Source organism: Salvelinus fontinalis, unplaced genomic scaffold (assembly GCF_029448725.1).
Source record: "Salvelinus fontinalis isolate EN_2023a unplaced genomic scaffold, ASM2944872v1 scaffold_0395, whole genome shotgun sequence".
NCBI classification, from domain to species: domain Eukaryota; kingdom Metazoa; phylum Chordata; class Actinopteri; order Salmoniformes; family Salmonidae; genus Salvelinus; species Salvelinus fontinalis.
Genome location: NW_026600604.1, coordinates 62,450 through 85,000, shown reverse-complemented (window position 1 = coordinate 85,000; position 22,551 = coordinate 62,450). Strand labels below are relative to the sequence as shown.

The 22,551-nt window shown below is 42.7% G+C and overlaps 1 protein-coding gene across 1 annotated transcript in view; it reads left to right on the top strand.

The window, feature by feature from the left end:
- The window catches only part of LOC129845879 (collagen alpha-1(XIX) chain-like), a 107,992-nt gene that overhangs the window by 70,081 nt on the left and 15,360 nt on the right, over positions 1-22,551 (top strand). Inside the window, exons 27-33 of the mRNA XM_055913804.1 lie at positions 1,720-1,764; positions 2,771-2,815; positions 3,037-3,099; positions 4,408-4,443; positions 12,055-12,099; positions 14,650-14,793; positions 20,628-20,694. Of these exons, the coding sequence (XP_055769779.1) occupies positions 1,720-1,764; positions 2,771-2,815; positions 3,037-3,099; positions 4,408-4,443; positions 12,055-12,099; positions 14,650-14,793; positions 20,628-20,694 (445 nt within the window). The remainder of the gene's footprint in view (positions 1-1,719; positions 1,765-2,770; positions 2,816-3,036; positions 3,100-4,407; positions 4,444-12,054; positions 12,100-14,649; positions 14,794-20,627; positions 20,695-22,551) is intronic.

Genomic DNA, 22,551 nt, shown 5'->3' with positions numbered 1-22,551 from the left:
TGGGCCACACAGCTGAGCCCGGCCGAGGGGACCATCCTCATCCTGCATGATCTCACCAGATCACAGTTAGGCAATGAGGTGTGAGGGGGTGTGGTATATGGCCGTTATACCACGTCTAAGGGCTGTTCTGGATACAGCCGTTAGCCGTGGTACGTTGGCCAATATACCACAAATCCCCGAGGTGCCTTATAGCTATTATAAACTGGTTACCAACGTAATTAGGGCAGTGGGGAAAGTGTAATAGCTACCATGACACTACCGTCAGTAACATACTGTAACATAGGGATGTAGATGAGCTTGGGGGTTACAGCTCTATGTGTCTGTGTAACATCCCTCCAGGTCTTAATCCAGATGTCAAGGCTAGCACGCTGTCTGTCCTTCCTTCAGGGAGCTGTCGTCAAAGAGTTATGGCCATATCGTTCACACACACACACCTCATATTACAGACAAATGGCCAAATGCTCAACACTGCTGCTTTTATTTGACACTAAAGGTAAAGGAGAGTTTGTTCCTGATAGATCCACAGCAACACTTCAACAAGAGTATGTCTGAATACAACGACATGGACTAGAATAGAATGGTCTCAGAAGGGGCTTTGAAAGACAAGTCCTAAGAGATGCATAAACACAACCATGATGCTTCTCTTTGGAACTTCTCTGTCTGTCGCTGTTCTTGTTTCTAACCTCATGGTGGTTTGGTTTATACATTATATAGTTGTTTTAGTAGTTCTATGTCTATTTCAGTTATATAATGAAGATGTATCTTGTCCTGTAGGGTGAAGTGCTGTAGACTTGACTTATATACTGTAACAAGGCTGTATGTTGTCCTGTAGGTTTGAGTTGTATAAAAGGCTGTATGTTGCTATAGGTTTGAGTTGTTTTACAAGGCTGTATGTTGCTATAGGTTTGAGTTATAAAACAAGGCTGTATGTTGTCCTGTAGGTCTGAGTTGTTAAACAAGGCTGTATGTTGCTATAGGTTTGAGTTGTTTTACAAGGCTGTCTGTTACTATAGGTTTGAGTTGTTTTACAAGGCTGTATGTTGCAAAAGGTTTGAGTTGTTTTACAAGGCTGTATGTTGCTATAGGTTTGAGTTATAAAACAAGGCTGTGTGTTGTCCTGTAGGTTTGAGTTGTTTTATAAGGCTGTATGTTGCTATAGGTTTGAGTTGTTTTACAAGGCTGTATGTTGCTATAGGTTTGAGTTGTTTTACAAGGCTGTATGTTGCTATAGGTTTGAGTTGTTTTACAAGGCTGTATGTTGCTATAGGTTTGAGTTATAAAACAAGGCTGTATGTTGCTATAGGTTTGAGTTGTAAAACAAGGCTGTATGTTGTCCTGTAGGTTTGAGTTGTAAAACAAGGCTGTATGTTGTCCTGTAGGTTTGAGTTGTAAAACAAGGCTGTGTGTTGTCCTGTAGGTTTGAGTTGTAAAACAAGGCTGTGTGTTGTCCTGTAGGTTTGAGTTGTAAAACAAGGCTGTGTGTTGTCCTGTAGGTTTGAGTTGTAAAACAAGGCTGTATGTTGTCCTGTAGGTTTGAGTTGTATAACAAGGCTGTATGTTGTCCTGTAGGTTTGAGTTGTAAAACAAGGCTGTATGTTGTCCTGTAGGTTTGAGTTGTAAAACAAGGCTGTATGTTGCTATAGGTTTGAGTTGTATAACAAGGCTGTATGTTGTCCTGTAGGTTTGAGTTGTAAAACAAGGCTGTGTGTTGTCCTGTAGGGTGATCTGGGGATACCTGGAACCCCTGGAGTACCCGGGCCTTCAGTAAGTAATACTTTTAATGATCTGCACACAACAGAAGGATGTCGTGAATCTTCCATTTGTTCACGCTCTCTTGTTGCACTTGATGCTGGCTACAGAAAACATCATGGCTATCTGAGGAAATTACAACATATCATGGACATTGACTTCCCAAATCTATAAGAAATGACACAGGCAGAACACAGTTATACTGTAGTAGTATCCCCAGTGAACAACGCTTCATATAAACAGATGTAATACTATACCCAGTGAACAGTCCCTCAGATGTAATACTATACCCAGTGAACAGTCCCTCAGATGTAATACTATACCCAGTGAACAGTCCCTCAGATGTAATACTATACCCAGTGAACAGTCCCTCAGATGTAATACTATACCCAGTGAACAGTCCCTCAGATGTAATACTATACCCAGTGAACAGTCCCTCAGATGTAATACTATACCCAGTGAACAGTCCCTCAGATGTAATACTATACCCAGTGAACAGTCCCTCAGATGTAATACTATACCCAGTGAACAGTCCCTCAGATGTAATACTATACCCAGTGAACAGTCCCTCAGATGTAATACTATACCCAGTGAACAGTCCCTCAGATGTAATACTATACCCAGTGAACAGTCCCTCAGATGTAATACTATACCCAGTGAACAGTCCCTCAGATGTAATACTATACCCAGTGAACAGTCCCTCAGATGTAATACTATACCCAGTGAACAGTCCCTCAGATGTAATACTATACCCAGTGAACAGTCCCTCAGATGTAATACTATACCCAGTGAACAGTCCCTCAGATGTAATACTATACCCAGTGAACAGTCCTTCAGATGTAATACTATACCCAGTGAACAGTCCCTCAGATGTACACCCACGTAGAGGGCTGTAGTACAGTAATACCTGCTAGACAGGACAGCATTGAGGTGCTAGCTAACATAGATGGGTAGATATATGAAACCTGTCTGAGAAGCTGTTTAATGTGTGGTGTTCTCATCCTGTCTGTGTGATTGACAGGGGAAACCTGGAGCTCGCGGTGATTCGGGGATCCCTGGGGAACCGGTAAGTAAGCCGGATGCTTTATTCTCTCTGATTTCTCTCTCTTTCTCTCTCTCTCTCTCTCTCTCTCTCTCTCTCTCTCTCTCTCTCTCTCTCTCTCTCTCTCTCTCTCTCTGTCAGCTGTCAGTCAAAGGCATCCCTCCTTCTCTCTGTCACACACACACACACACAAACACACACAGTAACAGTAACAGTGACACATATGAGTGTTTATTCCCTGACAGGGTGAGAGGGGCCCGCTGGGGGAGACAGGATTCCCAGGTCCTGAGGGACCCCAAGGTGCTCCTGTAAGGATCTTCCTATACCTCTGTTCCTCCTTCCTCATCCTCCTGATTAGATACCTACCCTCAACGGGAGGTCGTCCATACACCTAGAAAAAAAGGTGCTTTATAGAACCTTAAAGGGTTTTTCGTCTTTCCCATAGAAAAATCCTTTGAAGAACCCTTTTTGGTTCCAGGTTTAACCCTTTTGGTTTCAGGTAGAACCCTTTTGGGTTCCATGTTGGAGCCTTTCTACATGTAACCCAAAAGGGTTCTACCTGGAACCAAAAAGGGTTCACCTTTGGGGACAGCCAACCTTTTTTTCTAAGAGTGTATATGCAGAGCCAAGTGAAATGTCACTGTATGTACAGTACATACAGTGCCTTTGGAAAGTATTCAGACCCCTTGACCTTTTCCACATTTTGTTACGTTACAGCCTTATTCTTAAATTGATTAAATTGTTTTTCCCCTCATCAATCTACACACAATACCCAATAAGGACAAAGAAAAAACAGGTTTTTAGAAATGCTAATTTATCAACAAACAAAAAACAAAAAAACTGAAATATTAAACATGTTTATTTAATCCATTTTAGAATAAGGCTGCAACGTAAAAAAAAAATGTGGAAAAAGTCAAAGGTTCTGAATATATGCAAATGTTACCAATGAACACAAAGTAGATGGTTCCTACATATTGCTGAGAGATGTGCAATGTTCCTATATGACTGTATTGGCTCAGACTGACAGTATGCCGGCAGTATTAGGTTTGTAGACATAGTTTATATTGATAACAACACAGTCCCTCACATTGCAGAGCCAAGTGCTGTGTTACATTTACCATAGATGTCTGCATTTCCATATCAATGAAAGAGCTTGAATTAAGGGACAATCTGTTTAAAAATCTGGTTTAAATAAGCATATTAGTCCAGGCTTGTTTTGCAGAATAATGACATTATTGTATGTTATTATCATCAGAAATGGTTTCTTTAGTTATAATTCTATCAGTCTGTAAGCAGAGAGTGGAACATTAGTGTTCACACAGCAATCACCATCGTTATCCCACGCTTCAGATATCCCATTAACTGTGGAGAGAGATTACTTTGTCACAAACGGCACCCTATTCGCTATATAGTGCACTACTTTGACCAGAGCCCTATTCCCTATATAGTACACTACTTTGACCAGAGCCCTGTAGTGCAGTATATAGGGAATAGGGTGCCATTTGAGACGCATATCCAGAATGCACCGGGGCAGACCCGATCGAACGTTGGATTGTTGGAGCCGATACAAAATGTCTTTGTTTTCTTTCTTTGTGTTCTGGTCGTTCCTTGAGCAGGGGAGGCCCGGGAAAGATGGACTTCCTGGGTACGAGGTGAGAGAAAATAACTTAGACATACATACACACACACATACACACGCACACACACACATATATATATATACATACATGCACACACACACACATATACACACACACACACACACACACACACACACACACACACACACACACACACACACACACACACACACACACACACACACCACACACACACACACACACACACACACACACACACATACATACATACGACAGATGACAGTAGTGCTGTTATCTAGCATTTAGCCCTTGACACTAGTGCTGTTATCTAGAATCTAGCCCTTGACACTAGGACTGTTATCTAGCATCTAGCCCTTGACAGTAGTGTTGTTATTTAGCATCTAGCCCTTGACAGTAGGGCTGTTATCTAGCATCTACCCCTTGACACTAGGGCTGTTATCTAGCATCTAGCCCTTGACAGTAGTGTTGTTATCTAGCATCTAGCCCTTGACAGTAGGGCTGTTATCTAGCATCTAGCCCTTGACAGTAGGGCTGTTATCTAGCATCTAGCCCTTGACAGTAGGGCTGTTATCTAGAATCTACCCCTTGACACTAGGGCTGCTATCTAGCATCTAGCCCTTGACAGTAGTGTTGTTATCTAGCATCTAGCCCTTGACAGTAGGGCTGTTATCTAGCATCTAGCCCTTGACAGTAGGGCTGTTATCTAGAATCTACCCCTTGACACTAGGGCTGTTATCTAGCATCTACCCCTTGACAGTAGGGCTGTTATCTAGCATCTAGCCCTTGACAGTACTGCTGTTATCTAGCATCTAGCCCTTGACACTAGGACTGTTATCTAGCATCTAGCCCTTGACAGTAGTGTTGTTATCTAGCATCTAGCCCTTGACACTAGGGCTGTTATCTAGCATCTAGCCCTTGACAGTAGTGTTGTTATCTAGAATCTAGCCCTTGACACTAGGGCTGTTATCTAGCATCTAGCCCTTGACAGTAGTGTTGTTATCTAGCATCTAGCCCTTGACAGTAGTGTTGTTATCTAGCATCTAGCCCTTGACAGTAGTGTTGTTATCTAGCATCTAGCCCTTGACACTAGGACTGTTATCTAGCATCTAGCCCTTGACAGTAGTGTTGTTATCTAGCATCTAGCCCTTGACAGTAGTGCTGTTATCTAGCATCTAGCCCTTGACAGTAGTGTTGTTATCTAGCATCTAGCCCTTGACACTAGGACTGTTATCTAGCATCTAGCCCTTGACAGTAGTGTTGTTATCTAGCATCTAGCCCTTGACACTAGGGCTGTTATCTAGCATCTAGCCCTTGACAGTAGTGCTGTTATCTAGCATCTAGCCCTTGACACTAGGACTGTTATCTAGCATCTAGCCCTTGACACTAGGGCTGTTATCTAGCATCTAGCCCTTGACAGTAGTGCTGTTATCTAGCATCTAGCCCTTGACAGTAGTGTTGTTATCTAGCATCTAGCCCTTGACACTAGGGCTGTTATCTAGCATCTAGCCCTTGACAGTAGTGTTGTTATCTAGCATCTAGCCCTTGACAGTAGTGTTGTTATCTAGCATCTAGCCCTTGACAGTAGTGTTGTTATCTAGCATCTAGCCCTTGACAGTAGTGTTGTTATCTAGCATCTAGCCCTTGACACTAGGGCTGTTATCTAGCATCTAGCCCTTGACAGTAGTGTTGTTATCTAGCATCTAGCCCTTGACAGTAGTGCTGTTATGTAGCATCTACCCCTTGAGCTACGTCATCACAACATGTGCATTAAAACACTTCTATTTGCATATTAGACCATTTAAAGATAATAACTCAAAGGTATCCTGCAGATGTTGGGCTGTGTTTACTTTTACTCTTTGTATACTAACTATACAGTTAATGCTGGGAGGCAGTCATAGATAACTGTTCGTAATAAAGGGCAGAATGATCTATTTACAAATCCAGATAAGTATTTGGATAAATCTTAACGAGTAAAAAATAAAACAATTGCCACTGGAAATATGACTCGTTGTGTTTTGTACTCTGTCATATAACATGACTAGTTGTGTTTTGTACTCTGTCATATAACATGGCTAGTTGTGTTTTGTACTCTGTCATGTAACATGACTAGTTGTGTTTTGTACTCTGTCATATAACATGGCTAGTTGTGTTTTGTACTCTGTCATATAACATGGCTAGTTGTGTTTTGTACTCTGTCATATAACATGGCTAGTTGTGTTTTGTGCTCTGTCATATAACATGACTAGTTGTGTTTTGTACTCTGTCATGTAACATGACTAGTTGTGTTTTGTACTCTGTCATGTAACATGGCTAGTTGTGTTTTGTACTCTGTCATGTAACATGACTAGTTGTGTTTTGTACTCTGTCATATAACATGACTAGTTGTGTTTTGTACTCTGTCATGTAACATGACTAGTTGTGTTTTGTACTCTGTCATATAACATGGCTAGTTGTGTTTTTATACTCTGTCATATAACATGGCTAGTTGTGTTTTGTACTCTGTCATGTAACATGGCTAGTTGTGTTTTGTACTCTGTCATGTAACATGGCTAGTTGTGTTTTGTACTCTGTCATGTAACATGGCTAGTTGTGTTTTGTACTCTGTCATATAACATGGCTAGTTGTGTTTTGTACTCTGTCATATAACATGACTAGTTGTGTTTTGTACTCTGTCATGTAACATGACTAGTTGTGTTTTGTACTCTGTCATGTAACATGACTAGTTGTGTTTTGTACTCTGTCATATAACATGGCTAGTTGTGTTTTGTACTCTGTCATATAACATGGCTAGTTGTGTTTTGTACTCTGTCATATAACATGGCTAGTTGTGTTTTGTACTCTGTCATATAACATGGCTAGTTGTGTTTTGTACTCTGTCATGTAACATGACTAGTTGTGTTTTGTACTCTGTCATATAACATGGCTAGTTGTGTTTTGTACTCTGTCATATAACATGGCTAGTTGTGTTTTGTACTCTGTCATATAACATGACTAGTTGTGTTTTGTACTCTGTCATATAACATGGCTAGTTGTGTTTTGTACTCTGTCATATAACATGACTAGTTGTGTTTTGTACTCTGTCATGTAACATGACTAGTTGTGTTTTGTACTCTGTCATGTAACATGACTAGTGTTTTGTACTCTGTCATATAACATGGCTAGTTGTGTTTTGTACTCTGTCATGTAACATGGCTAGTTGTGTTTTGTACTCTGTCATGTAACATGACTAGTTGTGTTTTGTACTCTGTCATATAACATCACTAGTTGTGTTTTGTACTCTGTCATGTAACATGACTAGTTGTGTTTTGTACTCTGTCATATAACATGACTAGTTGTGTTTTGTACTCTGTCATGTAACATGACTAGTTGTGTTTTGTACTCTGTCATATAACATGACTAGTTGTGTTTTGTACTCTGTCATATAACATGGCTAGTTGTGTTTTGTACTCTGTCATATAACATGACTAGTTGTGTTTTGTACTCTGTCATGTAACATGACTAGTTGTGTTTTGTACTCTGTCATGTAACATGACTAGTTGTGTTTTGTACTCTGTCATATAACATGGCTAGTTGTGTTTTGTACTCTGTCATGTAACATGGCTAGTTGTGTTTTGTACTCTGTCATGTAACATGGCTAGTTGTGTTTTGTACTCTGTCATGTAACATGGCTAGTTGTGTTTTGTACTCTGTCATATAACATGGCTAGTTGTGTTTTGTACTCTGTCATATAACATGGCTAGTTGTGTTTTGTACTCTGTCATGTAACATGGCTAGTTGTGTTTTGTACTCTGTCATGTAACATGGCTAGTTGTGTTTTGTACTCTGTCATGTAACATGGCTAGTTGTGTTTTGTACTCTGTCATATAACATGGCTAGTTGTGTTTTGTACTCTGTCATATAACATGACTAGTTGTGTTTTGTACTCTGTCATGTAACATGACTAGTTGTGTTTTGTACTCTGTCATGTAACATGACTAGTTGTGTTTTGTACTCTGTCATATAACATGGCTAGTTGTGTTTTGTACTCTGTCATATAACATGGCTAGTTGTGTTTTGTACTCTGTCATATAACATGGCTAGTTGTGTTTTGTACTCTGTCATGTAACATGGCTAGTTGTGTTTTGTACTCTGTCATGTAACATGACTAGTTGTGTTTTGTACTCTGTCATATAACATGGCTAGTTGTGTTTTGTACTCTGTCATATAACATGGCTAGTTGTGTTTTGTACTCTGTCATATAACATGACTAGTTGTGTTTTGTACTCTGTCATATAACATGACTAGTTGTGTTTTGTACTCTGTCATATAACATGACTAGTTGTGTTTTGTACTCTGTCATGTAACATGACTAGTTGTGTTTTGTACTCTGTCATGTAACATGACTAGTTGTGTTTTGTACTCTGTCATATAACATGGCTAGTTGTGTTTTGTACTCTGTCATGTAACATGGCTAGTTGTGTTTTGTACTCTGTCATGTAACATGACTAGTTGTGTTTTGTACTCTGTCATATAACATGACTAGTTGTGTTTTGTACTCTGTCATGTAACATGACTAGTTGTGTTTTGTACTCTGTCATATAACATGGCTAGTTGTGTTTTGTACTCTGTCATATAACATGGCTAGTTGTGTTTTGTACTCTGTCATATAACATGACTAGTTGTGTTTTGTACTCTGTCATGTAACATGACTAGTTGTGTTTTGTACTCTGTCATGTAACATGACTAGTTGTGTTTTGTACTCTGTCATATAACATGGCTAGTTGTGTTTTGTACTCTGTCATGTAACATGACTAGTTGTGTTTTGTACTCTGTCATATAACATGGCTAGTTGTGTTTTGTACTCTGTCATATAACATGACTAGTTGTGTTTTGTACTCTGTCATATAACATGGCTAGTTGTGTTTTGTACTCTGTCATATAACATGACTAGTTGTGTTTTGTACTCTGTCATGTAACATGACTAGTTGTGTTTAGCTGAATTATAACAGTATGATTCACCATCAATTCCATTCTAATTATCTGAACTATAACAGTATGATTCACCATCAATTCCATTCTAATTATCTGAACTATAACAGTATGATTCACCATCAATTCCATTCTAATTATCTGAACTATAACAGTATGATTCACCATCAATTCCATTCTAATTATCTGAACTATAACAGTATGATTCACCATCAATTCCATTCTAATTATCTGAACTATAACAGTATGATTCACCATCAATTCCATTCTAATTATCTGAACTATAACAGTATGATTCACCATCAATTCCATTCTAATTAGCTGAATTATAACAGTATGATTCACCATCAATTCCATTCTAATTATCTGAATTATAACATTGTGATTCACCATCCATTCCATTCTAATTATCTGAATTATAACAGTATGATTCACCATCAATTCCATTCTAATTAGCTGAATTATAACAGTATGATTCACCATCAATTCCATTCTAATTATCTGAATTATAACATTGTGATTCACCATCAATTCCATTCTAATTATCTGAATTATAACAGTATGATTCACCATCAATTCCATTCTAATTATCTGAATTATAACATTGTGATTCACCATCAATTCCATTCTAATTATCTGAATTATAACAGTATGATTCACCATCAATTCCATTCTTATTATCTGAATTATAACAGTGTGATTCACCATCAATTCCATTCTAGTTTGCTGAATTAGAACAGTGTGATTCACCATCAATTCCATTCTAATTAGCTGAGCTATAACAGTATGATTCACCATCAATTCCATTCTAATTAGCTGAATTAGAACAGTGTGATTCACCATCAATTCCATTCTAATTAGCTGATTTATAACAGTGTGATTCACCATCTTTTCCATTCTAATTATCTGAACTATATATACCAACAACAGATACAGTAACTGGTCGGTACGTTGGTACATCTGTCAGTCTTTATCATAGAGATCTCAACAGTGAACGAGCGGAAAGAAGGGCCAACTTCTTCTTATTTCACCCACTTCCATCAACAACGGGAGGGAGGGAGGGAGGGAGAGAGGGAGAGAGGGAGAGAGGGAGAGAGGGAGATTTTAATGCCTTGTTAGATGGTGTATCTCTTGTTCTCAATCATTCGGTGGGGCAACAGTGCCATCTAGCAGGTGAATGTGCTCCTATTCTAAACGTTCCCTAAAAACTCCTCTCACTCTACTGCAATGATCTGGCTTTGAGGTTTAATGCCAGGCCCAGGGAGCGACATTGGAAGTCAGATTCAGTGGGCACGATGATAGATGTAAGCCTCCCATCAGGCGTTGGGGAATAACATAGCAGAAATAAAAAATAGAGAGAGGGCTGCAGATGAAGGCAGGCGAGGAGGAGGAGGAGGAGGAGAACAGAGTTCCGCAAAGAGCTGCTGCCCGCTTGCTTTTAACACCACATGATCGTGCCACATTGTATTTTGCATGGCGGCTGTAATCCTTGCAGTAAATGGATGCAAAGATGTTCCCAGAGGTTATACAGTCAGTGAGATGGAGGGAGCGAGGGAGACCTGGAAGGGAAGAGAGGAGACGAGAATGGAGGAGTGTAGTTCTGAGAGAAGTGTTGCACATAGAGCTAATGACAGGTGTTTCTCTCCCAGCTAGGGAGGGAGGGAGGGAGGCTGGCAGGCAGGCAGAGTAGGAGGGAGGCGGCATACAGTCCACAGAGGGAAGTGGGGCTATGTGATGCAGGGAAGCTGTGACAGAAAATGTGGAAGGTAAAACACAGTCCTTGGAGAACTCCATAAATCCTCAGACACAGGAACAACAGTCATCCCAGAATCATTTAAAAAGGTTGTTTTTTGATTGAGGATTTGGAATGAAAGACATCCTGTCGATCACTTCACTGCTGCCACCAATTGTTAAGATTGTAACGGGACCCGGCAGTCTAGTTATTGCAACAATAAACCTTTTTTGAATGTAAATAAGCTAAGACGCAAGCGTGGGTTGGGAAATTTAAAATGATAAGCAATCATTAAATGACCCTGAGTGTGGAGGATTGGTTGATGTTGATGGGGGTGATTACAGAGTAACAGACTAGACCCATGTTGGCCTCAGTGGGTGTCTGAACAAAAGCAGTGTGCTTTTGAGTGCTATGAGAGGAGAGGAGAGGAGAGGAGAGGAGAGGAGAGGAGAGGAGAGGAGAGGAGAGGAGAGGAGAGGAGAGGAGAGGAGAGGAGAGGAGAGGAGACAAAGAGAGGAGTGGGTACAGAGAGAGGAGAGGGAGGAGAGGAGAGGGAGGGAGGAGAGGAGAGGGAGGAGGAGACAAAGAGAGGAGTGGGTAAAGAGAGGAGAGGAGAGGAGAGGAGAGGAGAGGAGAGGAGAGGAGAGGAGACAAAGAGAGGAGAGGAGACAAAGAGAGGAGAGGAGAGGAGAGGAGAGGAGAGGAGAGGAGAGGAGAGGAGAGGAGAGGAGAGGAGACAAAGAGAGGAGTGGGTAAAGAGAGAGAAGACTAGCCTCGGGGTCATCTTCATTCCAAATATCCAATTATTTAGCAGTGCTCTTTGCTCTTCTCTCTGGTCTGGAGGGACTTCTCTGTCTCTCTGCAATCAGCAGAGCATTTCAGACAGAACCTGCACTCCTCTGTCATGTGTTCATACTGGGATATCTTTTATCTTCTTACAGGGAGCCACAGGTAGACTAGGAGACAGAGGATCCAAGGGAGAACGGGTAAGCACCTTTATTTTGTTTCTCTGAAGCTGTTTTCCATAAACACAACTCATTGTTTGTGATGGAAAAATATCACACAGAACCTAACCCAACCAAAAGGTAGTGATGCATAGAAACACGTGTTTTCCCCCCTTGCTTCCCCCTGAGGTGCCTAAGTATTTGATAAAGGCATGTGAAATTCAATGCATTTTATATGCCACCATTGTATTTCTGAAACCCCTATTTATAAAGCCCTGTCACAGTCTTCTACAGTGTAATCTGTTTATAAAGCCCTGTCACAGTCTTCTACAGTGTAATCTGTTTATAAAGCCCTGTCACAGTCTTCTACAGTGTAATCTATTTATAAAGCCCTGTCACAGTCTTCTACAGTGTAATCTGTTTATAAAGCCCTGTCACAGTCTTCTACAGTGTAATCTGTTTATAAAGCCCTGTCACAGTCTTCTACAGTGTAATCTATTTATAAAGCCCTGTCACAGTCTTCTACAGTGTAATCTGTTTATAAAGCCCTGTCACAGTCTTCTACAGTGTAATCTGTTTATAAAGCCCTGTCACAGTCTTCTACAGTGTAATCTGTTTATAAAGCCCTGTCACCGTCTTCTACAGTGTAATCTGTTTATAAAGCCCTGTCACAGTCTTCTACAGTGTAATCTGTTTATAAAGCCCTGTCACAGTCTTCTACAGTGGAAGCTGTTTATAAAGCCCTGTCACCGTCTTCTACAGTGTAATCTGTTTATAAAGCCCTGTCACAGTCTTCTACAGTGTAATCTGTTTATAAAGCCCTGTCACAGTCTTCTACACTGTAATCTGTTTATAAAGCCCTGTCACAGTCTTCTACAGTGTAATCTGTTTATAAAGCCCTGTCACCGTCTTCTACATTGGAATCTGTTTATAAAGCCCTGTCACAGTCTTCTACAGTGGAATCTTTTTATAAAGCCCTGTCACAGTCTTCTACAGTGTAATCTGTTTATAAAGCCCTGTCACAGTCTTCTACAGTGTAATCTGTTTATAAAGCCCTGTCACAGTCTTCTACAGTGGAATCTATTTATAAAGCCCTGTCACAGTCTTCTACAGTGTAATCTGTTTATAAAGCCCTGTCACAGTCTTCTACAGTGTAATCTGTTTATAAAGCCCTGTCACAGTCTTCTACAGTGTAATCTGTTTATAAAGCCCTGTCACAGTCTTCTACAGTGGAATCTGTTTATAAAGCCCTGTCCCAGTCTTCTACAGTGGAATCTGTTTATAAAGCCCTGTCACAGTCTTCTACAGTGTCATCTGTTTATAAAGCCCTGTCACAGTCTTCTACAGTGTAATCTGTTTATAAAGCCCTGTCACAGTCTTCTACAGTGTAATCTGTTTATAAAGCCCTGTCACAATCTTCTACAGTGTCATCTGTTTATAAAGCCCTGTCACAGTCTTCTACAGTGTAATCTATTTATAAAGCCCTGTCACAGTCTTCTACAGTGTAATCTGTTTATAAAGCCCTGTCACAGTCTTCTACAGTGGAATCTATTTATAAAGCCCTGTCACAGTCTTCTACAGTGGAATCTATTTATAAAGCCCTGTCACAGTCTTCTACACTGTAATCTGTTTATAAAGCCCTGTCACAGTCTTCTACACTGTAATCTGTTTATAAAGCCCTGTCACAGTCTTCTACAGTGTAATCTGTTTATAAAGCCCTGTCACCGTCTTCTACAGTGTAATCTGTTTATAAAGCCCTGTCACCGTCTTCTACAGTGGAATCTGTTTATAAAGCCCTGTCACCGTCTTCTACAGTGTAATCTGTTTATAAAGCCCTGTCACAGTCTTCTACAGTGTAATCTATTTATAAAGCCCTGTCACAGTCTTCTACAGTGTAATCTGTTGATAAAGCCCTGTCACAGTCTTCTACAGTGTAATCTATTTATAAAGCCCTGTCACAGTCTTCTACAGTGTAATCTGTTGATAAAGCCCTGTCACAGTCTTCTACAGTGTAATCTGTTCCCAAACGCTAGTAATGACGGTTTGTAGGAGAGCTAAGATACATGGTGACAGAATTGGCCACAGTCCCTGGGGATGTGTATGTGAGTGGGCTCAATCAGGGTAATGGCTGGATGAGGACTGACTGTGTAATGCTGAGGCGTTGGTAGCTACAGTATCAGCCCAAAGCCATACTGGCCTTCTGCCAATGCTCTATCAGAATGCCTCCGGTACAGTCTGGAGTGGGACTGACAACAACTCCCTCACCCTTTTATTTAACCAGGCAAGTCAATTAAGAATATTTTCTAATTTACAATGATGGCCAAGTTAAATAAAGTGATTGTAGATCTGAATTGGAAACCGGAGGGTGTACTGTAAACCATATGGCGGTAGCTCACCAGCTAGCTAGATTTAACCATTATACATATTGGTATATTTGAATTTATATGTATTGTTTTATATTGTCAGGTATTACTGCACTGCTGGAGCTAGGAATATAAACATTTCACTACACCCTTCGATAACATCTACTAAATATGTGTACATGACCAATACAATTTGATTGGATTGTTCTTTACTGATCTCCTATTGCAGGGGGACCCAGGGATACCTGGAGCGAGGGGAGTCCAAGGGGAGAGGGGAAGGACAGGAGACCCAGGGATAGTGGGACCTATCGGGCCCCAAGGCCACCGAGGAGACCCTGGTCCTCCAGGTCCAATAGCATCACCAAGCCCTCTGGTACGTTGTTATATCTACCCCAAACACACCAAGCTCTCTGGTACGTTGGTTATATCTCCTCCAAACACACCAAGCCCTCTGGTACGTTGGTTATATCTCCTCCAAACACACCAAGCCCTCTGGTACGTTGTTATATCTCCTCCAAACACACCAAGCCCTCTGGTACGTTGTTATATCTCCCCCAAACACACCAAGCCCTCTGGTACGTTGTTATATCTCCTCCAAACACACCAAGCCTTCTGGTACGTTGTTATATCTCCCCCAAACACACCAAGCCCTCTGGTACGTTGTTATATCTCCTCCAAACACACCAAGCCCTCTGGTACGTTGTTATATCTCCTCCAAACACACCAAGCCCTCTGGTACGTTGTTATATCTCCCCCAAACACACCAAGCCCTCTGGTACGTTGTTATATCTCATCCAAACACACCAAGCCCTCTGGTACGTTGTTATATCTCCTCAAAACACACCAAGCCCTCTGGTACGTTGTTATATCTCCTCCAAACACACCTAGCCCTCTGGTACGTTGTTATATCTCCTCCAAACACACCAAGCTCTCTGGTACGTTGTTATATCTCCTCCAAACACACCAAGCCCTCTGGTACGTTGTTATATCTCCTCCAAACACACCAAGCCCTCTGGTACGTTGTTATATCTCCTCCAAACACACCAAGCCCTCTGGTACGTTGTTATATCTCCTCCAAACACACCAAGCTCTCTGGTACGTTGTTATATCTCCTCCAAACACACCAAGCCCTCTGGTACGTTGTTATATCTCCTCCAAACACACCAAGCCCTCTGGTACGTTGTTATATCTCCTCCAAACACACCAAGCCCTCTGGTACGTTTTTATATCTCCTCCAAACACACCAAGCCCTCTGGTACGTTTTTATATCTCCTCCAAACACACCAAGCCCTCTGGTACGTTGTTATATCTCCTCCAAACACACCAAGCCCTCTGGTACGTTGTTATATCTCCCCCAAACACACCAAGCCCTCTGGTACGTTGTTATATCTCCTCCAAACACACCAAGCCCTCTGGTACGTTGTTATATCTACCCCAAACACACCAAGCCCTCTGGTACGTTGTTATATCTCCTACAAACACACCAAGCCCTCTGGTACGTTGTTATATCTACCCCAAACACACCAAGCCCTCTGGTACGTTGTTATATCTCCTCCAAACACACCAAGCCCTCTGGTACGTTGTTATATCACCTCCAAACACACCAAGCCCTCTGGTACGTTGTTATATCTCCTCCAAACACACCAAGCCCTCTGGTACGTTGTTATATCTCCTCCAAACACACCAAGCCCTCTGGTACGTTGTTATATCTCCTCCAAACACACCAAGCCCTCTGGTACGTTGTTATATCTCCCCCAAACACACCAAGCCCTCTGGTACGTTGTTATATCTCCTCCAAACACACCAAGCTCTCTGATACGTTGTTATATCTACCCCAAACACACCAAGCCCTCTGGTACGTTGTTATATCTCCTACAAACACACCAAGCCCTCTGGTACGTTGTTATATCTACCCCAAACACACCAAGCCCTCTGGTACGTTGTTATATCTCCTCCAAACACACCAAGCCCTCTGGTACGTTGTTATATCACCTCCAAACACACCAAGCCCTCTGGTACGTTGTTATATCTCCTCCAAACACACCAAGCCCTCTGGTACGTTGTTATATCTCCTCCAAACACACCAAGCCCTCTGGTACGTTGTTATATCTCCTCCAAACACACCAAGCCCTCTGGTACGTTGTTATATCACCTCCAAACACACCAAGCCCTCTGGTACGTTGTTATATCTCCTCCAAACACACCAAGCCCTCTGGTACGTTGTTATATCTCCTCCAAACACACCAAGCCCTCTGGTACGTTGTTATTTCTCCTCCAAACACACCAAGCCCTCTGGTACGTTGTTATATCTCCTCCAAACACACCAAGCCCTCTGGTACGTTGTTATATCTCCTCCAAACACACCAAGCCCTCTGGTACGTTGTTATATCTCCTCCAAACACACCTAGCCCTCTGGTACATTGTTATATCTCCTCCAAACACACCAAGCCCTCTGGTACGTTGGTTATATCTCCTCCAAACACACCTAGCCCTCTGGCACGTTGTTATATCTCCTCCAAACACACCAAGCCCTCTGGTACGTTGTTATATCTCCTCCAAACACACCAAGCCCTCTGGTACGTTGTTATATCTCCCCCAAACACACCAAGCCCTCTGGTACGTTGTTATATCTCCTCCAAACACACCAAGCCCTCTGGTACGTTGTTATATCTCCTCCAAACACACCAAGCCCTCTGGTACGTTGTTATATCTCCTCCAAACACACCAAGCCCTCTGGTACGTTGTTATATCTCCTCCAAACACACCAAGCCCTCTGGTACGTTGTTATATCTCCTCCAAACACACCAAGCCCTCTGGTACGTTGTTATATCTCCTACAAACACACCAAGCCCTCTGGTACGTTGTTATATCTCCTCCAAACACACCAAGCCCTCTGGTACGTTGTTATATCTCCTACAAACACACCAAGCCCTCTGGTACGTTGTTATATCTCCTCCAAACACACCAAGCCCTCTGGTACGTTTTTATATCTACCCCAAACACACCAAGCCCTCTGGTACGTTGTTATATCACCTCCAAACACACCAAGCCCTCTGGTACGTTGTTATATCTCCCCCAAACACACCAAGCCCTCTGGTACGTTGTTATATCTCCTCCAAACACACCAAGCCCTCTGGTACGTTGTTATATCTCCTCCAAACACACAAAGCCCTCTGGTACATTGTTATATCTCCTCCAAACACACCAAGCCCTCTGGTACGTTGTTATATCTCCTCCAAACACACCAAGCCCTCTGGTACGTTGTTATATCTCCCCCAAACACATCAAGCCCTCTGGTATGTTGTTATATCTCCTCCAAACACACCAAGCCCTCTGGTACGTTGTTATATCTCCTCCAAACACACCAAGCCCTCTGGTACGTTGTTATATCTCCCCCAAACACACCAAGCCCTCTGGTACGTTGTTATATCTCCCCCAAACACACCAAGCTCTCTGGTACGTTGTTATATCTCCTCCAAACACACCAAGCCCTCTGGTACGTTGTTATATCTCCTCCAAACACACCAAGCCCTCTGGTACGTTGTTATACTGTATCACCTATTCTACACCTCTTCAAGGTATGTTTTACCGAGATCTCCCAACACTCGTAGTCCAACCGCAAACCCAACCGTAAACCCATAGAATTTCACTGGAAATTCATGCTCCACATTTTTGTGTGTGTTTGTCTATACCCGCCCGTAAAATCAAAGACTATCCTCAGTCACACATAACTACAGAATCTAAACATCCTCCTTTCTTCAGTGGTCTAAGTAATTAGCGGATATCTATCTTTCTCTGTAAATTAATGCAGTACTGCAGTAGCACAGAGTGGTGTGGAGCTGTGTGGAGCAACATATGACACAGCAGATAACAGATAGGTATAATGAAGCCTGCTAGGTTGTTTCTGCTCCTCACCTCCCACTCCTGATCAGCTCAACCCTGGGTCAGGAGAGAGGGAAGGAGAGAAGACTAGAGGGAGAGGAGCGGAGAGAGAGAGAAAGAGAGAAGACTAGAGGTAGAGCGACGGAGAGAGAGTGAAGGAGAGGGGACTAGAGAGAGGAGCAGAGAGAGGGAAGGAGAGAGGGCTAGAGAGAGCGAGAGAAAGATGAAAGAGGCATATGGAAAACAGATAAGACAGAGAAATGAGAGATGAGCGAGATGGAGGAAAGGAGAGAGATGGAGGAGATGAGAGAGACGGAGGAAAGAAGAGGGATGGAGGAAAGGAGAGAGAGGACTAGAGAGAAGGAGAGAGATGAGAGAGCGTGGGAGTGAGGAGAGAGAGAAGGAGAGAGCTGGAGAGCGTGGGAGTGAGGAGAGAGAGAAGGAGAGAGCTGGAGAGAGCGTGGGAGTGAGAAGAGAGAGAATGAGAGAGCTGGAGAGAGCGTGGGAGTGAGGAGAGAGAGCTGGAGAGAGCGTGGGAGTGAGGAGAGAGAGAAGGAGACAGCTGGAGAAAGTGTGGGAGTGAGGAGAGAGAGAAGGAGAGAACTGGAGAGAGCGTGGGAGTGAGGAGAGAGAGAAGGAGAGAGCTGGAGAGAGCGTGGGAGTGAGAAGGAGAGAGCTGGAGAGAGTCTGGGAGTGAGGAGAGAGAGAAGGAGAGAGCTGGAGAGAGCATGGGAGTGAGGAGAGAGAAGGAGAGAGCTGGAGAGAGCGTGGGAGTGAGGAGAGAGAAGGAGAGAGCTGGAGAGAGCGTGGGAGTGAGGAGAGAGAGAAGGAGAGAGCTGGAGAGAGCGTGGGAGTGAGAAGGAGAGAGCTGGAGAGAGCGTGGGAGTGAGGAGAGAGAAGGAGAGAGCTGGAGAAAGCGTGGGAGTGAGGAGAGAGAGAAGGAGAGAGCTGGAGAGAGCATGGGAGTGAGGAGAGAGAGAATGAGAGAGCTGGAGAAAGCGTGGGAGTGAGGAGAGAGAGAAGGAGAGAGCTGGAGAGAGCGTGGGAGTGAGGAGAGAGAGAAGGAGACAGCTGGAGAAAGCGCGGGAGTGAGGAGAGAGAGAAGGAGAGAGCTGGAGAGAGCATGGGAGTGAGGAGAGAGAGAAGGAGACAGCTGGAGAAAGCGTGGGAGTGAGGAGAGAGAGAAGGAGAGAGCTGGAGAGAGCATGGGAGTGAGGAGAGCACTGCAGAGGATGGAAAAACACCTCTGTGTGTCACAGCTATTTTACACGCAGCATGCAGAGGGTTACATAACACAACAGAGATGAAAGACTTCTGAATGCCAAGCAAACAAGTACTAAAGGGTTACCCTCCTATATCTTTCTCTCATAGAACAGAACAGTGACCCTATTAAACAGAAAAGTACTCTTCCCGCGCTATTCAGCACTGCCAAAATACAAGTATCCTGTTTTTAAACCAGTCGCAATAGAACAAGATAATATTTGAGTGATCAATATCGATGTTCGAAAATGGCCCTGAATATTGTTACTTTAATACCTTTATAAAGTTGCCCGGGTTTTGTTCCATCCTCTCCTCTACCTATCAAGACACAGCCAATACGAAGAACCTTTTAGAAAATGGCCCACAGATGATCACAGTTCATTGTAACAGTATATGAGGTTTCAGCTCTGATTGCAAAGGTGTTTCAAACACACAAGTCCCTGTTTTTCTCCCTGGGTTTTATTCTCGTTGTTCATACTACTTGGTATTTAGTGGAGCCTCACACCCTTAAATCCCATTCCTTTATCCGCACCACTTCCTGGAGTCCACCAGAAATACAGTATTGTAATGCATTTATCAGTCTTTTCTATGGGCAGTCAGAAGAATATGGAACTCTGAAAGAACATTTTCAGACTGTTGCCAATGTTCTCCTCTACAATTCAAGGCTCTCTCCACACAAACATTCTGAGCGAACAGCAATCTTACTTTGAGCCTGAGATAGATGGCAGGGACAGGGAGACAGGGAGAGAGGAGTTGATTATTATGCCATGAAGCATTGCATCTCTTTATCTCTGAAGACACTGCAATTTTATATCACGTTGAATAAAACATGAACTACTGCTGTCGCGCTAATTACATTTTCTTAATCTGTTAAAGACGTTTTGGTTAAGTTTGTGTTATTCTGTTTCTGTTTCTCTCTCTTATGCCTGTCTGTCTGTATCTCTCTCTCTCTCTCTCTCTCTCTCTCTCTCTCTCTCTCTCTCTCTCTCTCTCTCTCTCTCTCTCTCTCTCTCTCTCTCTCTCTCTCTCTCTCTCTCTCTCTCTCTCTCTCTCTCTCTCACACAGAATGATGCCAATTCCATGGAAGAAATTAAAATGTTTATCCGGAATGAAGTATTGCGGTTGTTTGAAGGTACAGCTGTTACGTCTGAATCCCAACTTGTTGTCGACCCAATTTATCCTTCAGGGGGTCCCTTTGTTTTCTCCTCACTCTTTTAAGGATTTCAGGATTTCTAAATCGGGGGGGAAATCTAAATTGGATATTGTTGCCTTAGTTCTTCAGGAAGTAAAAGAGTCCCAAGTAAGAGAATAGTTCATGCTGGGTGAAGGTATTTTATTGTTCTGCCACTGTGTTGTGATATTGAACGGCAGAGTGGAATGCAAGCCTCGGTTTAGTACATATCCTAACTAACTAATGAGCTACTGTATCACCTATTCTACCGTTTTATGTTTTCAGATACAGAATTTCAATTTGAGAGCTTGGGTCTGTACGGTTCTGTCTGAGTTATGGACATATCGTTGTTCTGTTCAATGTTTTCTACCTACATAGTAGTCTAAATAGCACATGTTGTTAAATTCAAAATAATAAAATATAAAAACTGACTGACCATTCAAACCAATGAGGGTTTGGAACTTTAAAGCCAATTATCTCGGAATCATCTTTTTTTCAGTGTTAGTATATTATCAAATCAAATGTTATTAGTCACATGCGCCGAATACAACAGGTGTGGACCTTACAGTGAAACGCTTACTTAACCAAAAGTGCAGTTTAAAAAATACGGATAAGAATAAGACATAAAAGTAACACGTAATTATAGAGCAGCAGTAAAATAACAATAGTGAGAATATATTCAGGGGGGTACCGGTACAGAGTCAATGTGCGGGAACACCGGTTAGTTGAGGTAATATGTACATGTAGGTAGAGTTATTAAAGTGACTATGCACAGATAATAACAGAGAGTAGCAGTGGTGTGAAAGAGGGGGAGGGGGACCAATGCAATAGTCTGGGTAGCCATTTGATTAGACGTTTAGAAGTCTTATGGCTTGTGGGTAGAAGCTGTTTAGAAGCCTCTTGGACCTAGACTTGGCCCTCCGGTACCGCTTGCCGTGCGGTAGCAGAGAGAACAGTCTATGAATAGGCTGGCTGGAGTCTTTGACAATTGTTAGGGCCTGGTATAGAGGTCCTGGATGGCAGGAAGCTTGGCTCAAGTGATGTACTGGGCCGTTCGCACTAACCTCTGAAGTGCCTTGCAGTCGGAGGCCGAGCAGTTACCATACCAGGCAGTGATGCAACCAGTCAGGATGCTCTCGATGGTGCAGCTGTAGAACCTTTTGAGCATCTGAGGACCCATGCCAAATCTTTTCAGTCTCCTGAGGGGGAATAGGTTTTGTCATGCCCTCTTCACGACTGTCTTGGTGTGCTTGGACCATGTTAGTTTGTTGGTGATGTGGACACCAAGGAACTTGAAGCTCTCAACCTGCTCCACTGCAGCCCCGTCGATGAGAATGGGGGTGGTGCTCGGTCCTCTTTTTCCTGTAGTCCACAATCATCTCCTTTGTCTTGATCACGTTGAGGGAGAGGTTGTTGTCCTGGCACCACACGGCCAGGTCTCTGACCTCCTCCTCCTCCTCCCGCCTACCACTGTTGTGTCATTGGAAAACTTAATGACGGTGTTGGAGCCATGCCTGGCCGTGCAGTCATGAGTGAACAGGGAGTACAGGAGGAGATGAGCACGCACCCTTGAGGTGTCCCAGTGTTGAGGATCAGCGTGGCGGATGTGTCGTTACCTATCCTTCCCACCTGAGGCGGCCCATCAGGAAGTCCAGGATCCAGTTGCAGACGGAGATGTTTAGCCCCAGGGTCCTTAGCTTAGTGATGAGCTTTGAGGGCACTATGGTGTTGAACGCTGAGCTGAAGTCAATGAATAGCATTCTCACATAGGTGTTACTTTTGTCCAGGTGGGAAAGGACAGTGTGGAGTGCAATAGAG